At 47.9% G+C, this 26357-nt stretch overlaps 2 protein-coding genes across 2 annotated transcripts in view; one reads left to right on the top strand and one right to left on the bottom strand.

Moving 5' to 3' along the window:
- LOC146020129 (lysosomal dipeptide transporter MFSD1-like) overlaps nt 1–19379 on the bottom strand; it is a 33026-nt gene extending 13647 nt beyond the window's left edge. The window contains exons 1-5 of the mRNA XM_083152991.1: nt 19228–19379; nt 19091–19129; nt 7330–7430; nt 4270–4397; nt 1873–1928 (exon numbers count right to left, since the gene is read on the bottom strand). Coding sequence (XP_083009117.1) covers nt 1873–1928; nt 4270–4397; nt 7330–7430; nt 19091–19112 — 307 coding nt within the window. The 5' untranslated portion in view covers nt 19113–19129; nt 19228–19379. The remainder of the gene's footprint in view (nt 1–1872; nt 1929–4269; nt 4398–7329; nt 7431–19090; nt 19130–19227) is intronic.
- A 1040-nt stretch (nt 19380–20419) lies between these two features.
- PLD6 (phospholipase D family member 6) lies at nt 20420–25289 on the top strand. The gene is made up of 2 exons (XM_083152990.1): nt 20420–20903; nt 24803–25289. The coding sequence occupies exons 1-2, from the start codon at nt 20510–20512 to the stop codon at nt 25045–25047; spliced, it is 639 nt and encodes a 212-aa protein (XP_083009116.1). The 5' UTR covers nt 20420–20509; the 3' UTR covers nt 25048–25289.
- Nucleotides 25290–26357: the final 1068 nt, after the last annotated feature.

The following is a 26357-nucleotide window of genomic DNA, read 5'->3' as shown; positions in this document are numbered from 1 at the left end:
GAGACTGCAAGAATTCTTCTTTGGAGACAAACGACTTTTGCATCCAATCCATCAGTTTTTTAAGGACATCCGATTGGTCCGACTTATCCACCTTAGGCTGTGGGATTTTGTCACATTCTTCACACAGAGTCCTCTTATCGGCACTAGCAAATGCCTTGTCACAACTCATGCAAGTACAGGTAAGGAATTTCTTCTTAGCTGTCCTTTTCTTATGAACAGGTGATTTAGGCACACTGGAAACAAAGCAGAAACCTAACTAGTATCATGCAAAAATAAACCAACTAATGCCCAAAAACCAAAGGGCTTACCTCAAAGGGGCAATGTCAGGCTGCTGGGAAGAAGGTGCTTGCTGCTGCTGGCTTTCCTCCATGGTTCTGCTGCTTGTACAACACCACAGGCTCTGCAAAGCATGTCCGTTTATATTTAGGACAGCTTAACTCCTTGTATGCCAGCAGCGTTTCTGTCTGGCGATTTCTGCGCCCATTTCCGCAAAGCGGAACCAAAAATCCGGTCCCCGTTTCCGGGGACATTATTCAGGTGCACACTTGGTGCACCACGCCGGCGGAAGTGACGTTTTATGCGCACTTCCGCCGCACGCGTCTCAGCACCCGGCAGCTCTCAGCGTCGGCTCCCAGCCAGACGCTTACACGCGCTGACCATCCAGCGATCAGCCACGCGCCAGCCTCCCTGCCAGCTCTGTCTCCCAGCGTGACTACCCAGCTCCACAGCCTTCAGGTAACGCCGCTACACACCCACACAAAAACGGGGATTTTGCAAAAAGACATGCTGCCGGGATTTTAGGCAGGTAACTGGCGCTAAGCACAGTTCTTACCCTTAGTAGCTGCTGGAGGCAGGTATCTCAAAGGCCACACTCCTCCGCAGCTCTCCTTCTTCCCGGGAAGCCATCCCATATATGTAAGAGGTAGCCCTGTTTAAAAATAAAATAACGCCCTGCCTGTCCTATCTAGACGGAGACAGGAGAAAAAGACACAGAGGAGAGGGAGGTGTGAGCTGTTATACCCAAGGGGGGCGGTCCCTGAAAAAAAGTCCTGTCTAATCTGGTAGGAGGAGGGGAATATCCCACTGTCATGGCTGCCATGGGGATCGTAGAAGAAAATAACATTTCCTTTGCTTCAGGATAAACAAATTGTACAACCTCTAAGGTTGAGCAGGGGTTGCGGCCTATTCGAACCCCAAAATGCTGTGTAAATCAGAGCTAGCCAGTACATGCAAGAGAAAAGAGTATTTTCGAGGCATGCACAACAAGAGTTTCTCTCTGTACTGCTGCAGCGCCATATGGTTTGCTCCTCTGCAGATTCTTCTCTCTGTACTGCTGCAGCGCCGTATGGTTGCTCCTCTGCAGATTCTGCACCCAGGTGAACTTTGGAGCGGATTCAGCTTAGTTAGGAAAGCAAAAAAAGCACATAACTGGGCAAAGCCCTGCTGCACTACAGGTGGGGCTGATGTAACTTGTGCAGAGATATTTAGATTTAGGTGGGTTATATTTGGTCTGTGCAGGATAAATACTGGCTGCTTCATTTTCACGCTGTCATTTAGATTTAGTTGAACACACCCCACCCAAATCTAACTCTCTCTGCATAGGTTACATCTGCCCCACCTGCAGTGCAGCATGGTTTTGCCCAGATATCTGCTTTTTTGCTTTCCTAACAAAGCTGAATCGGGCCCTTTGCCCATAAAGCTGCATCAGTCATGGAAGGAGCAACATATGTAGGCTGTAAATAAAATACATGTCGTACAAGGGTGGCACAATAAGTAAGGCAACAAGACCTCATGCGTGTAATGTTATCTATGTTTTCCAATTTAAATAAGTGTCACTGATGCTGGTTTGTTACATGCCCTGTAATTACTCACATCGGTTTCCAAGCTTGTCAATGAGAAATCCAGCCATGATGACCACTAGCGCGTTACTGAGAGAGGAAGACAGGAAGCGGTCAGTTCCCATACTGATACAAGAGGACAGGGACGTACATGGACAGAGGCAGATACTGGGGCTACTGTGGAGTTCACCCTCTAACTACACCAAAGGCTCCATTATAAACAGGAAAAAGGGGGGGGGGGGGTTAAACTGTGCTAAGCTCATAAACATGCAACAGGTGGAGAATAATGACAAATTTATTAGACCAAAAACATTTGGTATTAAAAAGGCAATATTAAATTGCTGGATAATAAAAGGTACTGCTATTGTTGAGCCGTAGAATTGCTGGCTGGTCCGGTCACAATATGTATTAGGCAGGCAGGGTGGCAATGGGTGGGTAGGTCACCGACGCATTTCGCTATGTAGCTTTTTGCTGTGTGAGCACCTTGAAAAAGCTAAAAAGCGAAACGTGTCAGTGACTTACAGCAGACCTACCCACCCATTGCCACCCTGCCTGCCTAATACATATTGTGACCGGACCAGCTCCCATACTCCAGCAGCCAACTTCCATTGGGACTACAAACAGCCAGCAATTCTACGGCAGGAGAGCGCAGTCTCTCCCTAAATAGAGCCCCTGGATTGGAGAATATCTGCCTCAAATATTGGGACACTAAGGGAAGCACACTAGGAACGGACACTGGACAGGAGAACAGCTTTGGACTGTGGGTGACTATATATATATCTTTTAAATTGAACTTGCTCAACAATAGCAGTACCTTTTATTATCCAGCAATTTAATATTGCCTTTTTAATACCAAATGTTTTTGGTCTAATAAATGTGTCATTATTCTCCACCTGTTGCATGTTTATGAGCTTAGCGCAGTTTAAACCCCCCCCCTTTTTTCCTATTGTATTGTTGCCTGGGCTTGACACCCAGACCTTTTTAACTGCAGCTTTAGCAACACAGCTCCTCCCTGGGCACCCCCCTGGGACACATAGTGCCCCAAAAACCCCCTTCTTTTGTCCAAACCCCATGTCGACCGGGTTCCTGTCAACGCTTGCCACCCGCCGGTCCAGCATCACTTATCTATGTAATCTTAGTAGACCACGTATAGATGGCTAACTAGACGCCATTGACCTCTAGTGGTCGACCATGGTATTGTCGATCTCAGCCCCATCGATCCGCCATCCAGATATCTCAAATTATTTGGTCATTATTTATATAGTGCCCACCTACAACGCAGCACATTAAAGCATTCTTTAGTTAGAGTAACCCTTTGAGTGCCAACATCTGTGAGATGTGCAACATACCTGATAAAAATGCCGGCGTCGCTCACATTTGTTATATAAATTCAAATATTTTTTTTTGTAAAAAAGATTATATTTCCTATATAAGGTAACATTACAGGTAATTATGATGAATAAACAATGTTTGCTTGGTAATTTTCACAAATTCTCTTGCCACTCAAAGGGCTAAGAACAAAGGATAAACATAATTTGGTCAGTAAAATACAGAGTCATCAGCGAGCTGCCGGGGCTGTAAGGAGTGCAGTGTATATAATCTGGGGTACTTGTGTATTATAGCGGCGGCCCCGATTTCCATCGCGCAATGCTTTAATCGCATCGCATGCCATGCACCCGATGGCATGCGATGCGACGCGATTTTTGGCCCCTATACGATGAAAGATTGTATAAGCACCCTAAAGGGTGCTTTTAAGCACCGTAATGGGTGCTTACAATGTTAAATGCACCCCCACGCCACCCCCCCCACTATAAACGTGAACCCGAAGCGTGGCGAGCGTAGCGAGCCCGCGAGGGGCGTCGGTACGCGTCCTCCGACCTTTTCATACCCCCACTATCCACGTCGGCGTGGAGTTGAGAATAGAAAGTGTGGCGAGCGCAGCGAGCCACCGAGCCCGAAGCGTGGCGAGCCCCGCGAGGGGACGCGGATACCTTCACAGGTATCGGAGTCCCCTCGCGGGCTTCACAGGTATCCCGTGTCCACTCGCCACGCTTCGGGCTCGGTGGCTCGCTGCGCTCGCCACACTTTCTATTCTCAACTCTACGCCGACGTGGATAGTGGGGGTATGAAAAGGTCGGAGGACGCGTACCGCCGTCCCTCGCGGGCTCGCCACGCTTCGGGTTCACGTTTATAGTGGAGGGGTAGCGTGGGGGTGCATTTAACATTGTAAGCACCCATTAGGGCGATGCAACATTGTATAAGCACATTGCATGGCATTGTATGCCATATACAATGACATACAATTTTAAAATTGTATGGCATTGTACAATATCGCGTCGCATACCATTGTATGCCTTATGGTATGCGATGCGATGTGATGGGCGCCGCCAAAATACACAAGTACCTAATCTGGTATGTCACTTATACTCACGTCCAGGCGTAGATGGCATATAACAGGTTATACTGCTCTGGGGTCATGCCTAGCCCCTCCACGCAGCCCGAGCTGTGGTTACCACTGTGCACACTGTTCGGGTGACTCCCATTGTTGCAGGTCAGGTTCTAAAGGTAGTTAAAGAAATCAGAGAAAATGTGTCAGGGCAAAACACTAATATATATCCTGTCCTTTCCCTCCTATATCCCTATAGATTGTAAGCTTGCAGCAGGGCCCTTCTACCTCCATGTCTGTCTGTTGTTACCCAGTTTGTTTTATCACTGTCTACAATTGCAAAGCACAACAAAATCTGCTGCGCTATATATATATATATATATATATATACATATACATACATACACACATACATACATATATATCTACTCCCTATCCCACGCCGGGCAGCACGAACAGGAGCCAGGGTATTTAGGTAAGATCACTTGTTTGTATCATTGTTCTTCACAGCATCTTGATAAAGGAACCGCCGTGTTCCGAAACGTTGTAAATCTTGTCTGCTGAGTCTTCTTATTCGAGTGCCGCCACCCCCACATTTATATCTATCACACACATACATACACGCGGAGTGTCTCATATCCAAAATTGTGAATATTGGATTTTATCCATAAATGGTATATTAGCATACCATAATAAGATACCTTGTGTATGGGACTCAAGCAGTGTCAGACAGGGTTGTCTGACACTAGTGAAACCAGTGGGAGGGGCCCAAGCTTACAATGTGTAGGGGGTGTGGCCAGCCATCACATAGGGACTTGGGCAACCATTAGAAAGGAGATGGAAACAGGACCCCTTTATAAAGGATGGGACCACCCAGTCTGATTGCTGGATGACTAATCGTACAGTAGACACAAGCCAAGCACCCGAGCTAATCCAAGATCCTGCTCCTCCAAGTTACTGATCCCCAGAGAAGGGCGTAGGACCCACTCCGACTCTGGTTCCAAGTCTACCCACATAATGCATTAATGTTTCACATGAACGTAACACACACAACTTGAAGGGAATTAAAAAATAAATGTTATTTATGTACTGTAACTGCCACTGCGGAAGCACAATGCTATTAGTACAAAGTGTTGTTTCATAGTCATCTTTGTAGCACATACAGGAAACATTTAGACCAATACTTCTGCTTGGCCTTGTCAATAGGGGAGCCCTTATGGAGAAGTACTGTAGTGATGGGGTGAACCATTGTCATTACAAGCATAGGAGTTTCATCAGGACAGTACCATTGTCTCTTTCTGGAAGTCTGTAACCCTTCTCTTGTACAGTATTTGGGGGGTAATTCAGAACTGTTCACCCGGCCCACGTTCAGTTCAGCCGCCTCCCCGTTTGAGTGAAATCCCGCCTTGAGAATCAATGTGCTAGCTGTGCACATGGATGTGTATGGCTAAGGAGCCAAGCGAATACATCCAGAACCCATGGTAACAGGCTCACCTAGTGTTCATTCTAGCACTCGCCATCTTTGATAACACATGCGGTTGCTCTTCCTTGCCTGGGATGTCGCTTTATAGCACAGTGTGGTCTGTATATCAGCACTGATATGCAAACCAGACCTATGCTAGAAACACCAAAGCAGACAGCGACACCCCAGGCCGGGAAGAGGAACTGCATGGGTTTTCAAAGATGGCGGGTGCTAGAATGAACAATAGGCTCAACTCCTAGCTTTTTCCCCATTTCCTATGCCGGTTTCCTCCCCCAGATGCCTGCTTCCTGTCCATAACCTTGTGAACCTCGTGCGAATAGAAGAAGTAGCAGGTTTGCAGCACAGCCTCGCACATGCGTACTACTGGCAGTACACATGCGCAGTGTATCAATAATCAGTAAAGGGGGAATGTGCAGCAGTGTGTTCTGGTCTGGTCAGAAGGGGCAGATTTCAGTACGCACAGGCTGGTTTTAGGGCAGACGCTGTTCTGACCCTTTCTCCACACAGAATCTAGGTTTGGGGGCAGTGTCATGCTACGGTACGGTCACACCCAACAGCTGGTCATGTGTAACTGGTTGAGGGTGCACTAACATCCGCAGCCCCTGTCCGCCGCACAGATAATGATCACATATGCACGAACATATGCGATAATTATCGCAAAGAGCTGTTCTTTGCCATGTTCCTGGTGATGGCAGTGGGTCCCCGGGGGCTCCCTTTTCCAGCCGGCTGCTGCGGGCAGCTCCACCTCTTCCTCCCTGCACCCGGAAGGGGATGTAGGGGCTAGGGAGGAGGTCACTGGTACGGGCAGCACAGCTGGTGAGAGGAGCTGCGGCGTGGGTCACGGTAAGACGTTCATAGGCTTCTATGGGGTATAGCCAGGTTTTGCTGGCGATATTCCCGTCGCGTTAACCCAGCGGTGGGGCTTTAGTGCATACCAAAATGTGGTAAAAACCAAGATAACAGGGTTTTTACCGCATTTTTGCATCCCCCCCAAGGGAGGTGCAGGTCAGGTCAGGTGGCATTCTGCAGTTTACCCCACTATTTTTAACTTTACCACACATTTTTTTATTGCTGTTACCTGTGTTAATACTGCCATTTCTTACTTCTGTATTGTGCAATATTTTTGCTACACCTGGATGTTCTACTTCATCCTGCCGGATGTAAGCTATCCAGTGTGCACCAGATGGCTGTCTCAGATGCAGTGGCATACCTAAAATGGGTACAGTGTTTACAGTGCACATAGGCCCCTGGGTAGAGGGGCCCACACCGCACACTCTGTACCTATTTTTTCAATACTCACCTCTCCGGGGTCTCGCTACAGCAGCAGTGGCTCCAAGTACTAGGTGGTGCGCAGGTTTCCAGGAAGATGGCACAGCAGCACAGAGAGGGTGGTGGGGGGGGAAGATAAGCAGCGGGAGCAGCAGCAAAGAGTGAAGGTGGGCAGTGGTGCCAGCGAGGCAGCCCAGCAGGAGCAGCAGCACAGTAGAAGTAGTGGGGGGAAGGTGGGCAGCGCACAGGGGGAAAGTCGGCTATGGCGCCGGTGATACAGACCAGTGGTAGCAGCAGCATAGGGTAGGTTTTCCATCAAACCTATGTGATCTAGGAACATACTGGGCACTTACCCCTTGGAACTGGTCCTGTAGAACGCTGGGAATATCAAAGCAGAAGTAGGATCCAAAAGTGAGCATGCAGTTGAAGAACAGCACCACAAACCGGTAATACCCTAAAAAGGGAAAAAGAGGGAGGGATTATACCAAACATACCACAGTCTGTAGAAGCTTTATACAATGCTGGCCGCTGGGACCGGTGGGTGTGTACTGAGGACACTACACACAAGGGAGGCAGCCGCTGGCAGATCATCATTTCACAAGGAACCAGCTTCCGTACTGAGCCACAGAATTAATACAATGAATGATTCACTAAATATGGACTTTGGGCCTAATTCAAAGTCGTATGCCAATACAACTGCATTTGCGATTTTCTAGACTATGGAATTGCTAATGTTAGCCAGTGAAGCCGACACCCAGGAATGAAAGCCATCACTCAATCTACAGCCACATCCTTCCTAGGTGCAAGTGCACTTCTAGCCTTCGTGTTGTGTGAACTGCGCATAAGTGCAGAAATCACATTATAGCGATTTTCGCACTTCCGCAGGGGATGTTGAATGAAGCCCATTATGCAACAATGGGAAATACCAACTGCTCGAGTAGGTCTTACACAAACTGGCAGCAGCAGTAGCGAATCAGGCATCGTGTTTCTCTGCCTAAATAATGGCAGGTGATGTCAAATAAAAGCCCTGAAAACTGCTTCTGCCTTTCTATCACCACTTATGTTACCTCTAACAAAATGCCCACTGCCTGTCAATCACTCCTAATACATATGCTCAGTGCTAGGGCATGTGCTCAAATCCAAAATCATCGGTATAGCGCTCAGTGGAGCTTGCACTATAATTTCAAAAAACACACACGGGTTCATTTTTGGGTCAGAAGCTAAATACTGTATTAATACTATTATCATCATCATCACTGTTTATTTATATGGCGCCACAAGGGTGCTGCAGTGCCTAACAATACATAAATGAACAAAACAAAAAAAATGCTGTAGGACAAGGACATGGCAAGTAAAGAGAGTTGCATCAGGGGACAGGACGCTGAAGCAATTTTTTGGGTGGCAGAAATAAATATATATTTATATTCTAATAAAAGCACAAGAGCAGAGAGGCCCATGCTCGTGAGAGCTTAAAGGGGGAGGGGCAGGCGGACATGAGTGACACAGCAGGGATAAAAGGGAGCAGAAACAGAAGGCTAGGATGAAAAATGGCCAGGTTAATGAAGAAATGGGTCTTAAGAGCCCATTTAAAGATTTGTGGGAAAGTGGCGAGTCTGATAGGGAGAGGTAGAGAATTCCAGAGATAAGGAGCACAACGGGAAAAATCTTGGAGGAAGTAACCAGTTGGCAGGAGAGGCGGCATGCATTTTTGAAGCATAGAGACCAGGAGGGAGAGATAAGCTCAGATACGTAGGCGGGAGTAGAATAAGTGGTGACTTTATAAGTGTGAGGAGCTTGAATTGTATTCTGAAGGGAAAGGGACCCAGTGTAGAACTTGTAAGAGAGGGGAGGTGCCTAGGTGGACATAGTCCATTGGAGAGGAAGATGACCCGGGCAGCAGCATTGAGGATAGATTGGAGTGAAGCGAGGGGTTTGTCAGGAAGACCAGAAAGGAGGAGATTACACAGTAGTCCAATCTAAAGAAGACTAGTGATTGGAGCATCCTGGGTGAGATGGGGCCTGATCCTGGAAACATTTGAGGTGGAAATGACAGGATTGTGAAAGGTGTTGGATGTGTGGTTTAAAGAAGAGAGATAGGAATCAAGAGTAACGCCAAGGCAGCATACTTGAGGAGTGAGGAGATAGCTGTTCCATCAACAGAAAGTGAAATTGTGGGAGATGAGGTTATGATGATAACGGGGCATTGGATTAATGCTCTGAATTGTTATCATCCAATGCCCCGTTATCATCATCATCTATGAATGTGCAAAATAGCTGCTACGGACAGTGCAGTGACTACTCACATGGTTCTATGTACATGCCACAGTACTGTATGCGTGAAAACAAACACCATGCCCCGGCACTAACCTGCTGCACTATCTGGGCTTTGGGTACTAGAATATCTTCACGTAAATGCCATAATACTGATCCAACATCTGACTCACGCCTTGAAATTGTACAGTGTGTATACAACACATTATATATTATTAAAAAGCAGACACAGAGGGAAGGGTGACAGGCTGAGCGGGGGGGGGGGAGATGGACTATAGGGTGACAGGCTGAGCGGCATACACTTCTGGTTATTGCATGCTAATATAATACAAACTACACCCTACCTAGGGAGGGGAAATGGTATACATAGCGTGAGTTACTGAATTACTGTTACTAGATCAGTCTTGTGCTTATATGTATTACAAATATCTGTGGCACTGGCACACAAAGTGCATGTGAACAAGTGTGTATCCTCTAGGTGCATACCAGGCATGGAGGCAATATTATAGCATGAATGCAATGTGGTAATAGCCACAAATCAAATTACAATATACTGTATAGATTTTTTGCCCATTGTGACATAGAAACAAGCAAAAATCATCACAGGATACACCTACGTCTGAATTAGACACATTTATGCAATAGCTACAATATATCTCTGCTGAGTATAAACACAGAGATACAAATGTTGCAAATGTGAAGAGTATACACCACTCACATTAAAGGATAATATTACAGAGAAACCCAGAATCATCATCGGGGAACCTGACTGAAATACATTTCTTTGATTGACGCAATACAACGTCTATGTAAGACTACTCACATTGGCACGCATAACTTGATAGGGCAGAACAAAACCCTCCTAATTGAAACTGAAAATAATAAACAGATTACAGGGACTAATACCACTTTCACATCGCAGACCCGTTTTAAAAACCGGTATTTTAAACCGGTAATTAAAACGGGTCAGAGCCTTAATAGTGGCCAGATTACCGTTTTAAATGCAGGTTAAAGTGTCATTCACATTGCAGTTGAAACGTTTCATTCTGAACACGTTTCAAGGCAGTGTGTGAGGAGGGCGGCGGGTGACAGGAGCAGGGTAGCCGGCCAGCAGCGAGTCCCGGGCAGACACTTGTCCTCTGACCCTGCGGGCACGTTGATGCGTGCAGCCTCCCGAGTGTCCCCCAGCTGCCTATGTCCCAGCGGGGCTCTGATTTCCCACCCAGTCCCCATATTCTACCTACCTCTCCCTGTGCGGCGATATGCCAGCCAACATATTTCTCCCTGTGTCCTCTGCAGACGCTCCCAGCAGTGCTGCCTCAGCCGCAAGCTGTGTAATTACAGATGAATTAAGAAGCACCCGGAGCCCAGGTCCTGATGTAACTGAAGTCTCACATGCTTGCTGCAGCCCAGCTACTGTAACACAATCTCATCCCCGAGACACAGTCCTGCCCTCTCATCTCTAGCCCTTATCTAGCATATCGTAATATGCCGCGGTTCCAAATGTGACGCAGTGAAGCCGGGGGTAGAGGGGGACAGAGCCGCGGAGGGGAGATGGAGCCCTGGGACGGCGTGCGGCAGAGCCTCGGTTACATGTAGCGGGCGGGGGTATGACGAGGAGCGGGGTGACGATGCTGTAATACCAGTCGGGGAGAGGGAGGATGGCCGTGGGATTAGCTCGGGAGGGCAGTGAGCTGAGTGACTGCTGAGGGGAGCGGGGGTCGCGCACGGTCCTGGGGAGGAGAGAGATCTCCAAGCCCCAGCGCTCACCTCCGCTGGCTATTTGCGTCCAGCCTACCCCGCTCGATCCCCGGTGCCTGCTGACATATAGGAGGGGAGGGGGCGCCACAAATTGTGCTTGTGCTTGTGTTGTTTGCCTGAAATACCGTTTCAGACAAACTGTACACATTCACATTGCACAAAAAACGGCAATGAACCGCGTAGGACTCTGCTTTTTACACGGTTCGAAATGCCAGTTAAATTGAAACGGTAAATCGGCTGTGGTGCATTCACAGTGCAGCCTTAAACGTTTTAAAAAGGGAAAAAAACGGCAATATACCGTTTTAAAAGTGCGATGTGAAAGGGGTATTATTTTAATCTTTCATATTTTCTTTGGTACTTGCTTCCTAGCACGGCCACAATCGCGGGCATCGGGTGTCATTTTTAGTGGTCTGCGACGCGACCGACGCGATGCCCCCGATTTTCCCATTGAAATGCATTGAAAAAAGTCAAAATCGCGTCGGTCGCGGCTAAAAAAGGCTTAAATGGTCCAGACGCGATGCCCCCAATTTCCCATAGGAAACAATGTTAAATGCCTCAATTTACTCGCGATGCCCCCGATTTCCCATATGAAACAATGTTAAAAGCCTCAATTTCACCAAATCCTCATAGGGAACAATGGTAAATGGGCCAGAAACCCCCCAAAACACCCGAAGCGACCTTTTCATACCCCCCACTATCCACGTTGGCGTGGAGTTGAGAATAGAATAGTGTGGCGAGCGCAGCGAGCCACCGAGCCCGAAGCGTGGCGAGCGCAGCGAGCCCCGCGAGGGGACTCGGATACCTTCACAGGTAAACGCGTCCCTTCGCGGGCTTCACAGGTATCCGCGTCCGCTCGCCACGCTTCGGGCTCAGTGGCTCGCTGCGCTCGCCACACTATTCTATTCTCAACTCCACGCCGACGTGGATAGTGGGGGTATGAAAAGGTCGGAGGACGCGTACCGCCGCCCCTCGCGGGCTCGCTGCACTCGCCACGCTTCGGGTTCGCGTTGATCGTGGGGTGGCGTCAACTACTTTTGGGGGGACATTTCACTGTTCAGGGGTGTTTTGGGGGGTTTCTGGCCCATTTACCATTGTTCCCTATGATGATTTGGGTAAATAGAGCCATTTAACATTGTTCCCTATGGGAAATCACAGGCATCGCGTCGGTACCATCGCACCCGATTTTTTAGTGCATGCGATGACCACGATGCCCCCGATTTTTCCTCACGATGCCCACGATCATGATCGTTGTGGCCGTGCTAGGAAACAAGTACCTTTTCTTTTTCTCTATACTTACCATTCTTTTTTTAACAATTTTCGCCACATTAATCCCTGGTACAGGGAATAGATTACCAGGTCATGTATAATTAATACAATTATTAAACATAAATGAAATTGATGGCCTACTAGCTAGAGTTGAATATACACTAATAAAATATACACCTTTTTAGGTACGATACATTGTTGTTTTTAAGTCATTCAAGACTATGTGGGTGAGTAGTGCGTCTGGATAAACTGATTTCTTTTTTTCTCATTGTGTACTATATAGATCCAAATCAGTAGACAGCACCCTTGTACCCCTTTCACATTGCACTTTTAAAACGGTATATTGCCGTTTTTTTCCATTTTAAAACGTTTAAGGCTGCAATGTGAAAGTGTCAGAGTTGATTTACCGGTTAAAGTTAACCGGTATTTCAACACGGTTAAAAAGCAGAGTCCTACACGTTTTAAAGCCGTTTTTTTTGGCAGTTTGAATGGCTCTATTTCAATGGCTTGAAACGTGTCCCTTGGGGATTAAACGGGTTGAATTTTGAATGGTATTAAATGATTTTTAAAACGGTTTTCACCTGCAATGTGAAAGGTCTCAAGGCTCTGACCCGTTTTAATGTCCCATTTAAGAATACCGTGTCATTACCCATTTCTGCAATGTGAAAACAGTATAAGCCAGTAGGGAAACATATATGCTAAAGTTCCCTCCTGACTGACAGTCTTTCCAGCCACAAATTGCAAACTCCTATTAAAGTATTTGGTGCGGGTCTCCCACCCCCTCTCTCTCCAATACGATCAAGGAGCAAGGAGTTTGGAGGCAAAAGGTAGGAGAGAAATGGGAAGGTAGTTGGAGAGTGTGTCAGGATCAAGGTTTTTTTAAGAATGGGAGAGACAATTCAAGGGAAAACTCCACCATCTGTTCATGATGGATTGGTTGGAGACCACACTACAAAAAGAAAAAAAACTCACAAAAAATGACTTTAGCAGCTGGGAGAGTTATATTAATTTATTACCGAGAGATTTCCAGGGCAGGATCAAACAAACCCTCCAGAACACAGAATACTTTGAAACAAGAGTGGTACAGGGAGATCCACCAATTTCCCCAGGCAGTTGACAGGGAACAGGGTCCGAAATGGGAGGTATGGGGGATTTCCTGGGGACGCGGTCTCTCCGCTGATGATCTATGATAACGTAGACTAACTTGGAAAGAACGACACGGAGAACAATTGTCGAACAATGACTGATGTGGACACAAGTTAATAGTCAATGCTGTTTGTATTTCAGAAAGTGATTTTTATTTTTATTTATTTTTTCCTTTATTGTGATTCAAGCTAATGTTATGTATATCAGCAACTCTGTGTTCATCGACATGTCACATTTACATTGTACAAATAATGCTGCTTTTGACAAATGTATTGTAAGGTGAAAGCATAATAAAAAATAAATAAAAAAATAAAAAAAAGAATGGGAGAGACAAGGGCAGAGGGGACAGGGCCAGATGATAGGGAGAGATTGAGGCGGTGTGTACGTTGGGAACAGGAAAGGAGAGAGGTAGCAGAAGAGGCAGGAGGGGATAGCGTCTAATGTAGAGGCCAGGATGAGGGCCATTACTTCATCTCCATATACAGGGGAAAAAGAAGCTAGAGTTGGTGAAAGGGAAAGGTGGTTGGGGAAAAGAGGAGGCAGGCGGTTGTATGGCAGTACATCACATCCCAACAAACCCTCAAGAGTCCATTTTGGATGTGCAATAGGTGGCAAAGTGAAATGCAGATAGTGAGGAAGGGAGACGACGTGGGGGTGGGCAGAGGAAGGAGTTGATGGTGGCAAAGAGATGCCAGGGGTTAGAAGATTGGGATAAAATTAGGTTCTTGAAGTATGACAGTTTGAAAACAAAGCGCAGCACTGTATGATGGGAATATATATTCTACTGATTTACAGCATGATTTCCTACAATGCCGCTCAGCGGTACGTGAATATTTTTGCAATTTAACAGAGCAGTATGTTTTTGGGGTGTGGGGGGAAACCAAAGCGCCTGGAGTAAACCCACTTTTTCTATAGGCAAATACATTTATCTGTCCAATCTACCTGGTGGGAACAAAAATCTGGCCATCTATAGGAGCATATGACTCAATCATATGCACCCAAATGATGGAAAACAAACAATAGTAATTCAAATAAATTGGTTAAAGTCATTTGATTTATCAAATTTAACCTAATAATCATTTTTATCCATTTTCCAGTGTTTGGGAGCAATTGATCGATTGTCATTTTCTCCCATACATTGCCAGATTAATTTTAGGGAATCAGTACTGGAATAAGTGTGAGGCATCCTTTATGTACGGACATGCACAAGTCATAGCACAAGAGATATACAGAAAAGTATTAAGGAGAAAATACGGCTTCTTCCATTCAGAAGTGACACAATCAGTGTGAATCATCTTGCCTCTAGCCTGGTGCCATGTAACCAGATGCTTACATGGCAAAACAGGCAGAACGCCTGAGCTTTCACCTCCTTGTGTGGTGAGCACTTAGCTCACCACTATTGTGCAACAGGAATATCATATATGACAATGTGACCCTGATCTTAACACAGTTGGGATAAGAAGGGTGCAGTTGATTTACATTAACAGCCTCAATCACAGTGCGCAATCACAGTGCAAACACACAATAAAAACCTACACAGCTGCAGAGTACTAAGTGCACGATTCAGATCTGTTTGCACGGAGGCTGATTATCGATAGACTGTGCATGCGTATGGGCTAAAATGTGCATGCGCGACACCTGGCAGCTATGAACTCGTTACTGTTTTTGATTGCTGGCCATTCACAAGGTGATTGACAGGAAGTAGGCGTCTCGGGGTGGTAACTGGCGGTTTAGTGGGAGTGCTAGAAAAAACGCAGGCCAGCCAAAAAAACGCTTGGTGTCCCGAACCGACTGAGAGGAGGGTGTGCGACGTCAGTTCCAGCCCGGATATGCCTGTATTCATTGCAGCCGCCAAGTCAGTCTTTGGCTACGAAGCGCCTGTAATGACTGGTGCCCTATGTAAAAATCGGTACTTGTGTAGTTTCACGGCCCCACCTAACGCTACGCTGTCAGCCTAGTGTAGTGTCCCCATCAGGCAGCGTAGTTACCGTACTGTCCCCGTGAGCTGCAGCCCTGTCCCCGGCAAGCCTAGTGCCTCTCACAGAGAGCCGGTATTTGCCAGATCCCCTGCGCTGGCGGATGCTGGCTGAGAGGCGCTCCATCTGCCTGAGATGCACGAGCATTTAGGGAGACAGTCAGGGTTAGGGGTTCAGTAGCGCGTGCACCTCGTGCACAAAGGGGGGGGGGTGCGGGTGCAAGTGCGTCTCATGCACAATAAACAACGCGTTTGCCAGTGCTCCATAGCCCTTATTCAGATCTGATCGCAGATTTGTTCTCAAAATGGGCAAAACCATGTGCACTGCAGGGGGGGGGGGGGGGGGAGATGTAAATGTACAGAGAGAGAGTTAGATTTGGGTGAGTTATTTTGTTTCTGTGCAGGGTAAATAATGTCTGAATTATTTTTACACTGCAGTTTAGATGTCAGTTTCAACACACCCCGCCCAAATCTAACTCTCTGCACATGTTACATCTGCCCCACCTGCAGTGCACATGGTTTTGCCCATTTTGAGAACAAATTTGTACTACAATCAGATCTGAATAAGGGTCCATGTTACATACCGGCAAATGCTTCCATTTCAAACCCCCGCTATCAACACCAGCTCGAAGTGTGGCAAGCGCAGGAACTGTTCATACCCCCACTATCCCCCGCAAGGGGAAGTGTAAAATGAGCCCGAAGCGTGGCGAGCGCAGCAAGCCCCATGAGGGGGCACGGAATTCACGTCCAGTAATCCGGGTCCCCTCGCCACGCTTCGGGCTCGTTTTTACGCATCCGCTCGCCACGCTTCAGGCTCAGTGGCTCACCACACTTTATAAATACAACTCCACGCCGACATGGATAGTGGGGATATGAACAGGCCGGGAGGACGCGTACCGCGTGCGCTCGTCACGCTTCGGACTGATGTGGATAGTGGGGGTGTTTCAGGAACATATTCACACCTGTCATATAAGGCAGGTTAAAAATGGTCAATGGTTCTCACAAAATGTAATAAGCGCTGACTGACTTACTGACTACGCTAACTGCGTAACACGGACTGACTACGCTAACTGCGTAACACGGACTGACTACGCTAACTGCGTAACACTGACTGACTACGCTAACTGCGTAACACTGACTGACTACGCTAACTGCGTAACACTGACTGACTACGCTAACTGCGTAACACGGACTGACTACGCTAACTGCGTAACACGGACTGACTACGCTAACTGCGTAACACGGACTGACTACGCTAACTGCGTAACACGGACTGACTACGCTAACTGCGTAACACTGACTGACTACGCTAACTGCGTAACACGGACTGACTACGCTAACTGCGTAACACGGACTGACTACGCTAACTGCGTAACACGGACTGACTACGCTAACTGCGTAACACGGACTGACTACGCTAACTGCGTAACACGGACTGACTACGCTAACTGCGTAACACGGACTGACTACGCTAACTGCGTAACACGGACTGACTACGCTAACTGCGTAACACGGACTGACTACGCTAACTGCGTAACACGGACTGACTACGCTAACTGCGTAACACGGACTGACTACGCTAACTGCGTAACACGGACTGACTACGCTAACTGCGTAGCACGGACTGACTACGCTAACTGCGTAGCACGGACTGACTACGCTAACTGCGTAACACTGACTGACTACGCTAACTGCGTAGCACTGACTGACTACGCTAACTGCGTAACACTGACTGACTACGCTAACTGCGTAACACGGACTGACTACGCTAACTGCGTAACACGGACTGACTACGCTAACTGCGTAACACGGACTGACTACGCTAACTGCGTAACACGGACTGACTACGCTAACTGCGTAACACGGACTGACTACGCTAACTGCGTAACACGGACTGACTACGCTAACTGCGTAACACGGACTGACTACGCTAACTGCGTAACACGGACTGACTACGCTAACTGCGTAACACGGACTGACTACGCTAACTGCGTAACACGGACTGACTACGCTAACTGCGTAACACGGACTGACTACGCTAACTGCGTAACACGGACTGACTACGCTAACTGCGTAACACGGACTGACTACGCTAACTGCGTAACACGGACTGACTACGCTAACTGCGTAACACGGACTGACTACGCTAACTGCGTAACACGGACTGACTACGCTAACTGCGTAACACGGACTGACTACGCTAACTGCGTAACACGGACTGACTACGCTAACTGCGTAACACGGACTGACTACGCTAACTGCGTAACACGGACTGACTACGCTAACTGCGTAACACGGACTGACTACGCTAACTGCGTAACACGGACTGACTACGCTAACTGCGTAACACGGACTGACTACGCTAACTGCGTAACACGGACTGACTACGCTAACTGCGTAACACGGACTGACTACGCTAACTGCGTAACACGGACTGACTACGCTAACTGCGTAACACTGACTGACTACGCTAACTGCGTAACACGGACTGACTACGCTAACTGCGTAACACGGACTGACTACGCTAACTGCGTAACACGGACTGACTACGCTAACTGCGTAACACGGACTGACTACGCTAACTGCGTAACACGGACTGACTACGCTAACTGCGTAACACGGACTGACTACGCTAACTGCGTAACACGGACTGACTACGCTAACTGCGTACCACTGACTGACTACGCTAACTGCGTACCACTGACTGACTACGCTAACTGCGTACCACTGACTGACTACGCTAACTGCGTACCACTGACTGACTACGCTAACTGCGTACCACTGACTGACTACGCTAACTGCGTACCACTGACTGACTACGCTAACTGCGTAACACTGACTGACTACGCTAACTGCGTAACACTGACTGACTACGCTAACTGCGTAACACTGACTGACTACGCTAACTGCGTAACACGGACTGACTATGCTAACTGCTTAAGCTCTGGTTAGGTGCGAACGTACACACAGCCACAGACACAAGCTGACTGCGGGAACACGACACTGATGCTAACAGGGACGCTGACCGCGGGAACACTACGCTGATGCTGACAGGGACACTACGCTGACTATGTAAGTGGCGCCGGGAAACTACACAAGTACCTAAAAATCATTCGATGGTGTGTGGCTTGCAATAGAATATGGACTCATTTGCACGGCTGCAAAGTCTTCCCTATGCCGTAAACATCAATTCACACACAGTAACGTGTAAGGTGGGATTTCACTTTTGCAGGCCGGCATCTAGTTCATCACTGGCTGCTGCACATTGACAGACGTGCAATTGGGTCTGAATTACAACCTAAATGTAGAACTAGTATGCTATGGCTTATATTACTATTCCAAGCATAGCTGCAATACACAGTTTATCCATTCAGCTCTTTATGTCAGTTGTAATACACAGTTTATCCATTCAGCTCTTTATGTCAGTTGTAAAACTTTGAAGAAGTGATATTTGCTTCAATAAATACAACAGCTGGGCACAAGGAGTGAACCTGCACTGCTAAAATAAAGGGCAAGGTTACTGCTTTCTGCAAAAACAAACTAAATGTAAATAAAGAAAAGATTCTTATTCCAGGAGGAAGCTCCCAGATCACATGATCCCTGGGACATTTAAATCACGTGATGGGGAAGACAGGGGACCTACACAGGCTGCACTTTGCTATTGGGCAGTTTAGGAGACAGGTCTATGTACTTACCTCTCTCCGCTGGGACAGCCATGACTCCCCCTGGTTACCCTGTATAGGAGACACAAGGATACCATTACAATGCATTCAAGCACAGTACCCGTCATAAACAGCCATGCGCAGCCCTACTGCAAACCCCAGCGACTTACTCGCACGCAGGGGTTACTAGTCCCGTCCCAGCTCACAGACCAGCAACACAAGCGAACAAACGCTTTCACTGCGCTGCGCTCCAACTACCACAGCGCTAGCTGCAGGTGACGGACGCAGCGGCTAGCGCCGCCTACGGGTGTACAGGAAATCTGCATGCTCTGCTCCGCCCACCATCCCCTGACGACTTCTCATCTGTAGCTACACTACGGCGCTGTGCACAGAATGGCCACATGGGGGCGCGCCTGAGAGAACCTGAGGTCAATAGAGGACATGGAAAGCAAGAGTGTAGGAAATAGAAAATAAATATAAATAATTAACGAAACTTTATCATTATCTTAATGCTACTTTCCTATCGTGGATGAAACAAGGGCGCTAATAACACAATATGCCAAACACCATAATGCCATTACCACAATACTTTGGACCTTTACATTATATTTTGGCATAAAATGGACCTGTATGTATACTTCCAGTATTCTTTAGATGGGATACGGTCGTATTGTTGACAGCACTTAGGTCGACAGTCATTAGGCATACTTGCCTACCTGACCCTCTCCATGCTGGAGAAAATGCTCTGTTTCTGTGGTGAAACACCTTTACCTAGCTCCCCACAGGTGATGGCAATCATACATTACCAGGGAAGTCCAGAAATAGAGCATTTTCTCCCTAAATGGAGAGGGTCAGGTAGGCAAGTGAGTCATTCGGTCGACAGCTGTCTAGGTCGACATGGGTGAAGGTTGACAGGTGTCAAGTTCGACATGGGTGAAGGTCAACATGGGTTTAGGTCGTCACATCATTAGGTCGATATGGGTTAGGTCAACACGTTTTTTTTTACTGTTTTTTGAGCCGACATGTGCCGACAGGCGGTATTTCATGCCCTACCATCCACTCCATGGTGGGATAATAAAATAGTGTGGCGAGCGATGCGAGGGGCTGCAGTAGACTTCCAACTGTGTCCATGTCGACTGTGTCAACATTCGGGTCAAAAAACCGTAAAAAAAAAAAACATGTCGACCTTCCGACCTAACCCATGTCGACCTACCGCTGTGTCGACCTAGATACCTGTCGACCTAAGTGCTGTCAACAATACAATCCACACACGATTTTATAAATATTTATTAAAAAACAAACTTAAGTTGAGCATGTTATAGGTTTATATTTCCGTCAACTCTTGCTTGTGTTCATGTCACAGTTGGGATCGGACACTGGTGCTGAGTGCTGACCATAAGTGGTGTGACGGAGCATGCGCCGCTTCCCGCCATTTTCATTACCGCCGCCCTCATGGTCCCCGCGGTGTCCTGGAAGCTGTGCGGCGGCCTGGCCGCTGCGGCCATCGTGCTGAGCCTGGAGGGACTGTACCGTTTCTTGAGGCGGTGTAGGCCGGTGCGGGAGGTGCTGTTCTTCCCGGCCCCGCTCACCTGCATGGAGCAGCTGCTGTTCCCCGAGTCGCGCTGCTCCTGCCCGCTGCCCCACACAGATGGCACCCTGGCCGGCCTCATGCGGCGGCTCCTCGGTGCCCGGCGCACCCTGGAGCTCTGCGTCTTCACCTTCTCCAGCCCTCCGCTGGCCCGGGCCGTTCTCCTGCTCCACGGCCGGGGGGTCCGCGTCCGGGTCATAACCGACAGCGACTACATGGCGGCGGCCGGCTCCCAGATTGGAGCCCTGCGACAGGCAGGTGAGGAGCGTGTACTGCGGGGGTGGAATCCGAGTCTGGTGGGGGTGATCTGCTGGGGGAAGTAAGTCCTTTTTTTATGAAGGGGGTAGAGCTAGTCCTTAAAGGGGGGGGGGGGGGGTCCTAATATGAGTGGCGGTAGTTAGTCCTTAAAAGGGGGGGTCTGATATGAAGGGGTGTAGATAGTCCTTGAGGGGGGTGGGGTGTCTGATATGAAGGGGCGTAGATAGTCCTTGAGGGGGGTGGGGTGTCTGATATGAAGGGGCGTAGATAGTCCTTGAGGGGGGGGTCTGATATGAAGGAATCGGTACATCTGTCAGAATGAACTTAGGTCTACAGTCATTAGGTAGACCCCATTAGGTCGACTGGCAGGAAGGTCGACCTGAGTTAAGGTCGACATGACTTAAGGTCGAATTTGCATAAAGGTCGACATGAGGAATGTCGACTGGTCATAATATCGACATGGGTTTTTCACAGTTTTTTTATCCGAATGTCGACATGGACACAGTTGGCAATGAGAATCGGACCCTCGCATCGCTCGCTTCGCTCGCGATGCATCAGGGCACGGTGGCTCGCTTCGCTCGCCACAGCTTTAATAACCTCCTCCACGCCCTAGTGGATGGTAGGGCATGAAATACCGCCTGTCGGCTCAAAAAAACAGTGAAAAACCCCATGTCGACCTTATGACCAGTCGACCTTCATCATGTCGGCCTTTATGCAAATTCGACCTTAAGTCATGTCGACCTTGGTCCAAGTTGACCTTAAGTCAGTGTGGCGAGCTGCGCTCGCCACACTATATAACTCAACTCCACGCCGACGTGGATAGTGGGGGTTTGAAAAGGTCGGAGGACGCGTACCGCAGCCCCTCGCTTCAGGTTGGCGTTGATAGTGGGGTGGCGTTAACAGTGGGGGGGGGGGGGGGCATTTAACATAGTCATTACCCATCAGGGTGGGTATACAATTAAAAATCGGGTCTGGGTTGGCATTTAACATGGGAATAAGCCCAAATCGGGCATGATCGCGTCGCACCGCATGCCATTATAATGGCATGCGATGCGACGCGATATTAAAATTGTATACTCACGCCCGGGAAAAGGCTCAAATCGGGTCCCATCGCATACCTTAATTAGTGGCATGCGATGCGATGGGCACCGTGATAATATTCAAGTACTGAGTCTGGCGGGGATGATCTGCTGGGGGAAGTTAGTCCTTGTGTGTGTGTTTGGGGGGGGGGGGTGATATGAAGGAAGTTAATTAGTCCTTGGTGGGGTCTGATGAGAGGGGGGTAGTTAGTCCTTAAAGGGGGAGGGGGGGTCCTGACGTGAAGGGGTGGTTAGTCCTTAAAGGGGGGGTCTGATATGAAGGGCAGTAGTAAGTCCTTGAGGGGGGTTTTGATATGATGGGGCGTAGCTAGTCCTTGAGGGGGGGTTGATATGATGGGGTGTAGCTAGTCTTTTGAGAGGGCTTTGATATGAAGGGGGAGTTTATTCAGGGATGGGGGGTGATCTGCAGGTAAATGGCACACTTTCACACAGCACCTCGAACCAGGGTTATTGCCAGGTTGGTGAAGGGTTAAACCCAGGTTGCCCACTGTATAATGGGCAACCCGGGTTTAATGTGAAAGTGCCAGACCTCTGACCCGGCTTTGCGATGTGAAAGGGGTACTGGAGGGTATCTCACTCTAAAGATGCTGACTGGATCTCTAATGGAGGGGTGGGGGGTTATGAAGCTGATCTGCTTTGGGGGCAATGTCAGGGGGTAACAGCTTTGGCAGGTGTTGCGGCCTCTGAGGTGAGGTAGGTCATGTAAATGATAAGAGGCGTACACGTCATGTTGTGATCAGTGGGGTTGGCACTGATGAGGGTACACAGGCTATGGAGGTGAAGGGGCGGTCGTGTCTAGCATGAGTTTGTGGGTGTGAGTGTTATACCCCTTTCAAAAGTCAATCATTTCATCCTCACCAATGTGCCGTTCAACCTGTTTTTTTTTTTTTTTTTTTTAAAGATCTACCTGGGACAAAATTCCTAGGTCTTTACCAGGGTTGAAGACCTAGGAATTTTGACCAGACCGGTGCTGACCTTTTCACACAGGTAGAAATGCTTGACCCAGTAATTTGCTTTTCTGTGTGAAAGCGGGTCAGACTAGGATTGGCAAAATGACTCTGCATTCAAATGCCAGGTAAGTCTGGAATTGCAAAGGGTATTTTCAATTGTAAAAGTCTTGAAAGCACCCAACTGAGTTGCAGTGTCCACTGGATCCAGACTAGAGTTGGTGGTCCTTAAATCAAGTATCAGCGAAGCAGGGTTGGTGTGGAGCTGAGCTTAAGTGGTTATTTGCTGAGTTGGTGTAGTTGGAGGGTTAGCACAGAGTCTAGTTTTAGTGGTGTGGGGATGGATGGATGGATGAGTGAGGTTGGGAGCAGAGTCTAGTATTGATGCAGGTGGGGGTTTGAGTCAAGTATGGGAGGCTTGGGTGAGGTGGTATAGGGAGTGGAGTCTAGTATTGGGGTGGGGGAAGGGGGTTTGGAACATCCATGGAATAACTGAGTAAGCTCCTTGTAGTACTGTGCAGTTTCCAGCTCATGCCTGTGTCTCTAGTACACCTTTAGGTAGGCTTACCATCCCTTTTAACTGGGATGCTCATGAAGAACACCGGTTCTGTGGCTGACTAATACAAGGTGAAATGTAGGTGTTAAGTCAGCCAGCCACTAAACCTGTGTAATTTAAGTGTCCTGGTTTAAAGGTATAGGGGCCTATCTATCATTGATCGCATTTACAATGCGATCTGGGCAGAATATTACTACCCAGGATGGCATTGTGAAATGCATTCCATCTCAGAATGGCGATAGCCCAGGGATGCGAAGCCGGAATGCTCGATGTTGATAATATTGGGCAGCTTTGCATCCCCCATAGAAACCTATGGGGTTGCGGCCGTGCAGGGGGATTGCTGCAGGGATCGGAGATTCCTGCTGCAGCCCCCCCTTTGTACATTACAGTGATACTTAATATTTGCGGCTAACCCACGAAAACTGGTGTTTTCAGGGATTTAGCCGCAAATATTGTTTAATAAATGCGGCCCATGGTATGGTGAGGCTATCTTTGGGAGCTTGACCTGTGCCTATGTTTGCATTGAACTATAGTTTCAGGTTGGTAAATGCACATTATCTAGAACTGACAAACTGCACATGTGAGATGGCATCCTCTGCAGAACATTACCATATGCTCCATCAACGTCTGCTCACCATCCACTCTTGTATGCATGGTCGTCCCTTTCTTCAATGACCCCCGTTGTTGGTGACTCTGTGTCCAGCTCTGATCAAGCACCCCAGGAGTGCAGGCAAAGAGCCCAGGGGGTCCTTCTTGTTTGTTTGCTAAGCGGCGGTAGTTCGCTGCTGATCAAGCTAGCTGTGCGAGTGCCCGCCGCCCAGTGAATATATCCACCGCTTTGCAAATGGATGTTTTATATAAACATCCATCTGCAGGGTAGCTTGCAGGTCCAAAATCGTTTGATGGTCGCAGACCATCGAATGATTTCTGCAGTGCTCGCAAATCTAAATCAGTCTGGGCTGACTTAGACTTGGGGCATCCTGGTCTGAGAAATGGGCTGACGTCCTGTGAAGGCAGGTGCCCGTCCACATTTGCAAGGGGATGCCCAGTGTTTTCCTGGGCACTTCCAGCGTTTTGCTGGGTTCACCCAGGAAACTCAGCTGCCCACCTCCATCCCTGTGCGGGCATCACAGAGCCTAGGCAAGTCTCTGAAGTCACCCGCACAGAAGAGAAAATGCGCAGGACAGAAACATTGGTCCCCGGTGCGGACACGCAGGGGACCAAATCAACCAGAATGAGGGCCCAGGGGTATTTGCCCTTTCTGTTAGTGAATGAGCTTTCCTTTTTTTTCCCCAGGCATTGAAGTTCGTCACAGTCAAGGCTCCGGATACATGCATCACAAGTTTGTGGTAGTAGACAAGGAGCTGGTCATGACCGGATCCATGAACTGGACAATGCAGGCCGTCCAGATGAACAAAGAGAACCTTCTCATCACAGATGACAGTGTGTTCATTAGTGCATACTCAGAGGCGTTTAAGAATCTCTGGGACGAGTATGATCCCACTACCTATGAGTTCTTTCCAGATAAGGACAAGAACTAATCCTCTGACCTCAGTGCCTTTTATTAGTTCTACAGATGCTGGTACAGAGAACTTTAAGAACCTGATTGTAACAGTGAATTTCTATTACCTGAAAACATGCACACGAAGGAGATGCCAGCATTCGCTTTCTCAGGCCAGACATCTGTATTAGACCATTTAATCTATTCTTATGTTAATCTAATATTTATCTTTGTTTATAAGAGTTCTATGTATTTTAGAGTAAAGTCCGTGTTTTATTGCCAGCAGTCTCCGCGTGGCCCTTTCTGTTTGTTTGGTACCAGTACTTGGAATGGATGATGGATGGGGCAGAAAGAATTAGGTGGTTGCTCCTCAAACACCGAGGCAGATGCATCTTCATCTAAAAAATAATAATGAAATCCTAGTCTGCAATAATATTGGGCCTTATTTTGGTTCACTCTTTCTGACAAATTTCTTCTTAGATGGACAAAACCATGTGCACTGCAGGTGGGGCAGATGTTACTTGTGCAGAGAGAATTAGATTTGGGTGGGGTTTTACTTCAAAGTGAGATCTATATTGCAGTGTAAAAATAAAGCAGTCAGTATTTACCCTGCACAGAAACAAAATAACTCACCCAAATCTAATTCTCTCTGCACATTTTACATCTGTCCCCCTGCAGTGCACATGGTTTTGTCCATCTAAGAAGGATTTTGTCAGAAAGAGTGAACTAAAATAAGGCCCATTGTGACTACGATCTATAGGCGTGTGCTTGTGCCTGCAGGCCTATTCCTTTACTGGTTATTCATCTTATGCTATGTCCGATACTCAGGGCCGGATTAAGCCTTCGGGGGGCCCGGGGTATATGGGCGCTAGGCTAAACATTGTTAAAAAAGTGGATACCTGGGGTGAGATGTAATAGGGTGCGATTTATTAGACAAATGGTGATTTTTGGTCAAAAACAGCCAACATTGCACGTTTTCCGAAAAGCGCACATTTAATAGGGTAGAAATTGTATAATACTCACAAATGTAATAGGGTGTGTAACATTACTAGCATAGCTGCACTACTACCAAACACTATGGTGCATCCACTACCAGTATTTCATAGAGATACAATTTGTGTTAACAAATATTAACCCCTTGCGTGTTGGGTTTTGCTGGGGCAGGACAAACCTACCAGGGCAAGTTTGTCCTGCACCAGCAAAACCCACCACAGAGTTTCATACCCCCACTATTGGCGTGGAGTTGATTTTATATAGTGTGGCGATCCACCGAGCCCGAAGCGTGGCGAGCGCACGCGGATTACTTTACATGTATTCCGCGTCCCCTCGCTGTGCTCGCCACTCTTCGGG

Source organism: Crinia signifera, chromosome 7, assembly GCF_055691185.1.
Source record: "Crinia signifera chromosome 7, ASM5569118v1, whole genome shotgun sequence".
NCBI lineage: Eukaryota > Metazoa > Chordata > Amphibia > Anura > Myobatrachidae > Crinia > Crinia signifera.
This window is presented reverse-complemented; position numbering and strand designations above follow the sequence as displayed.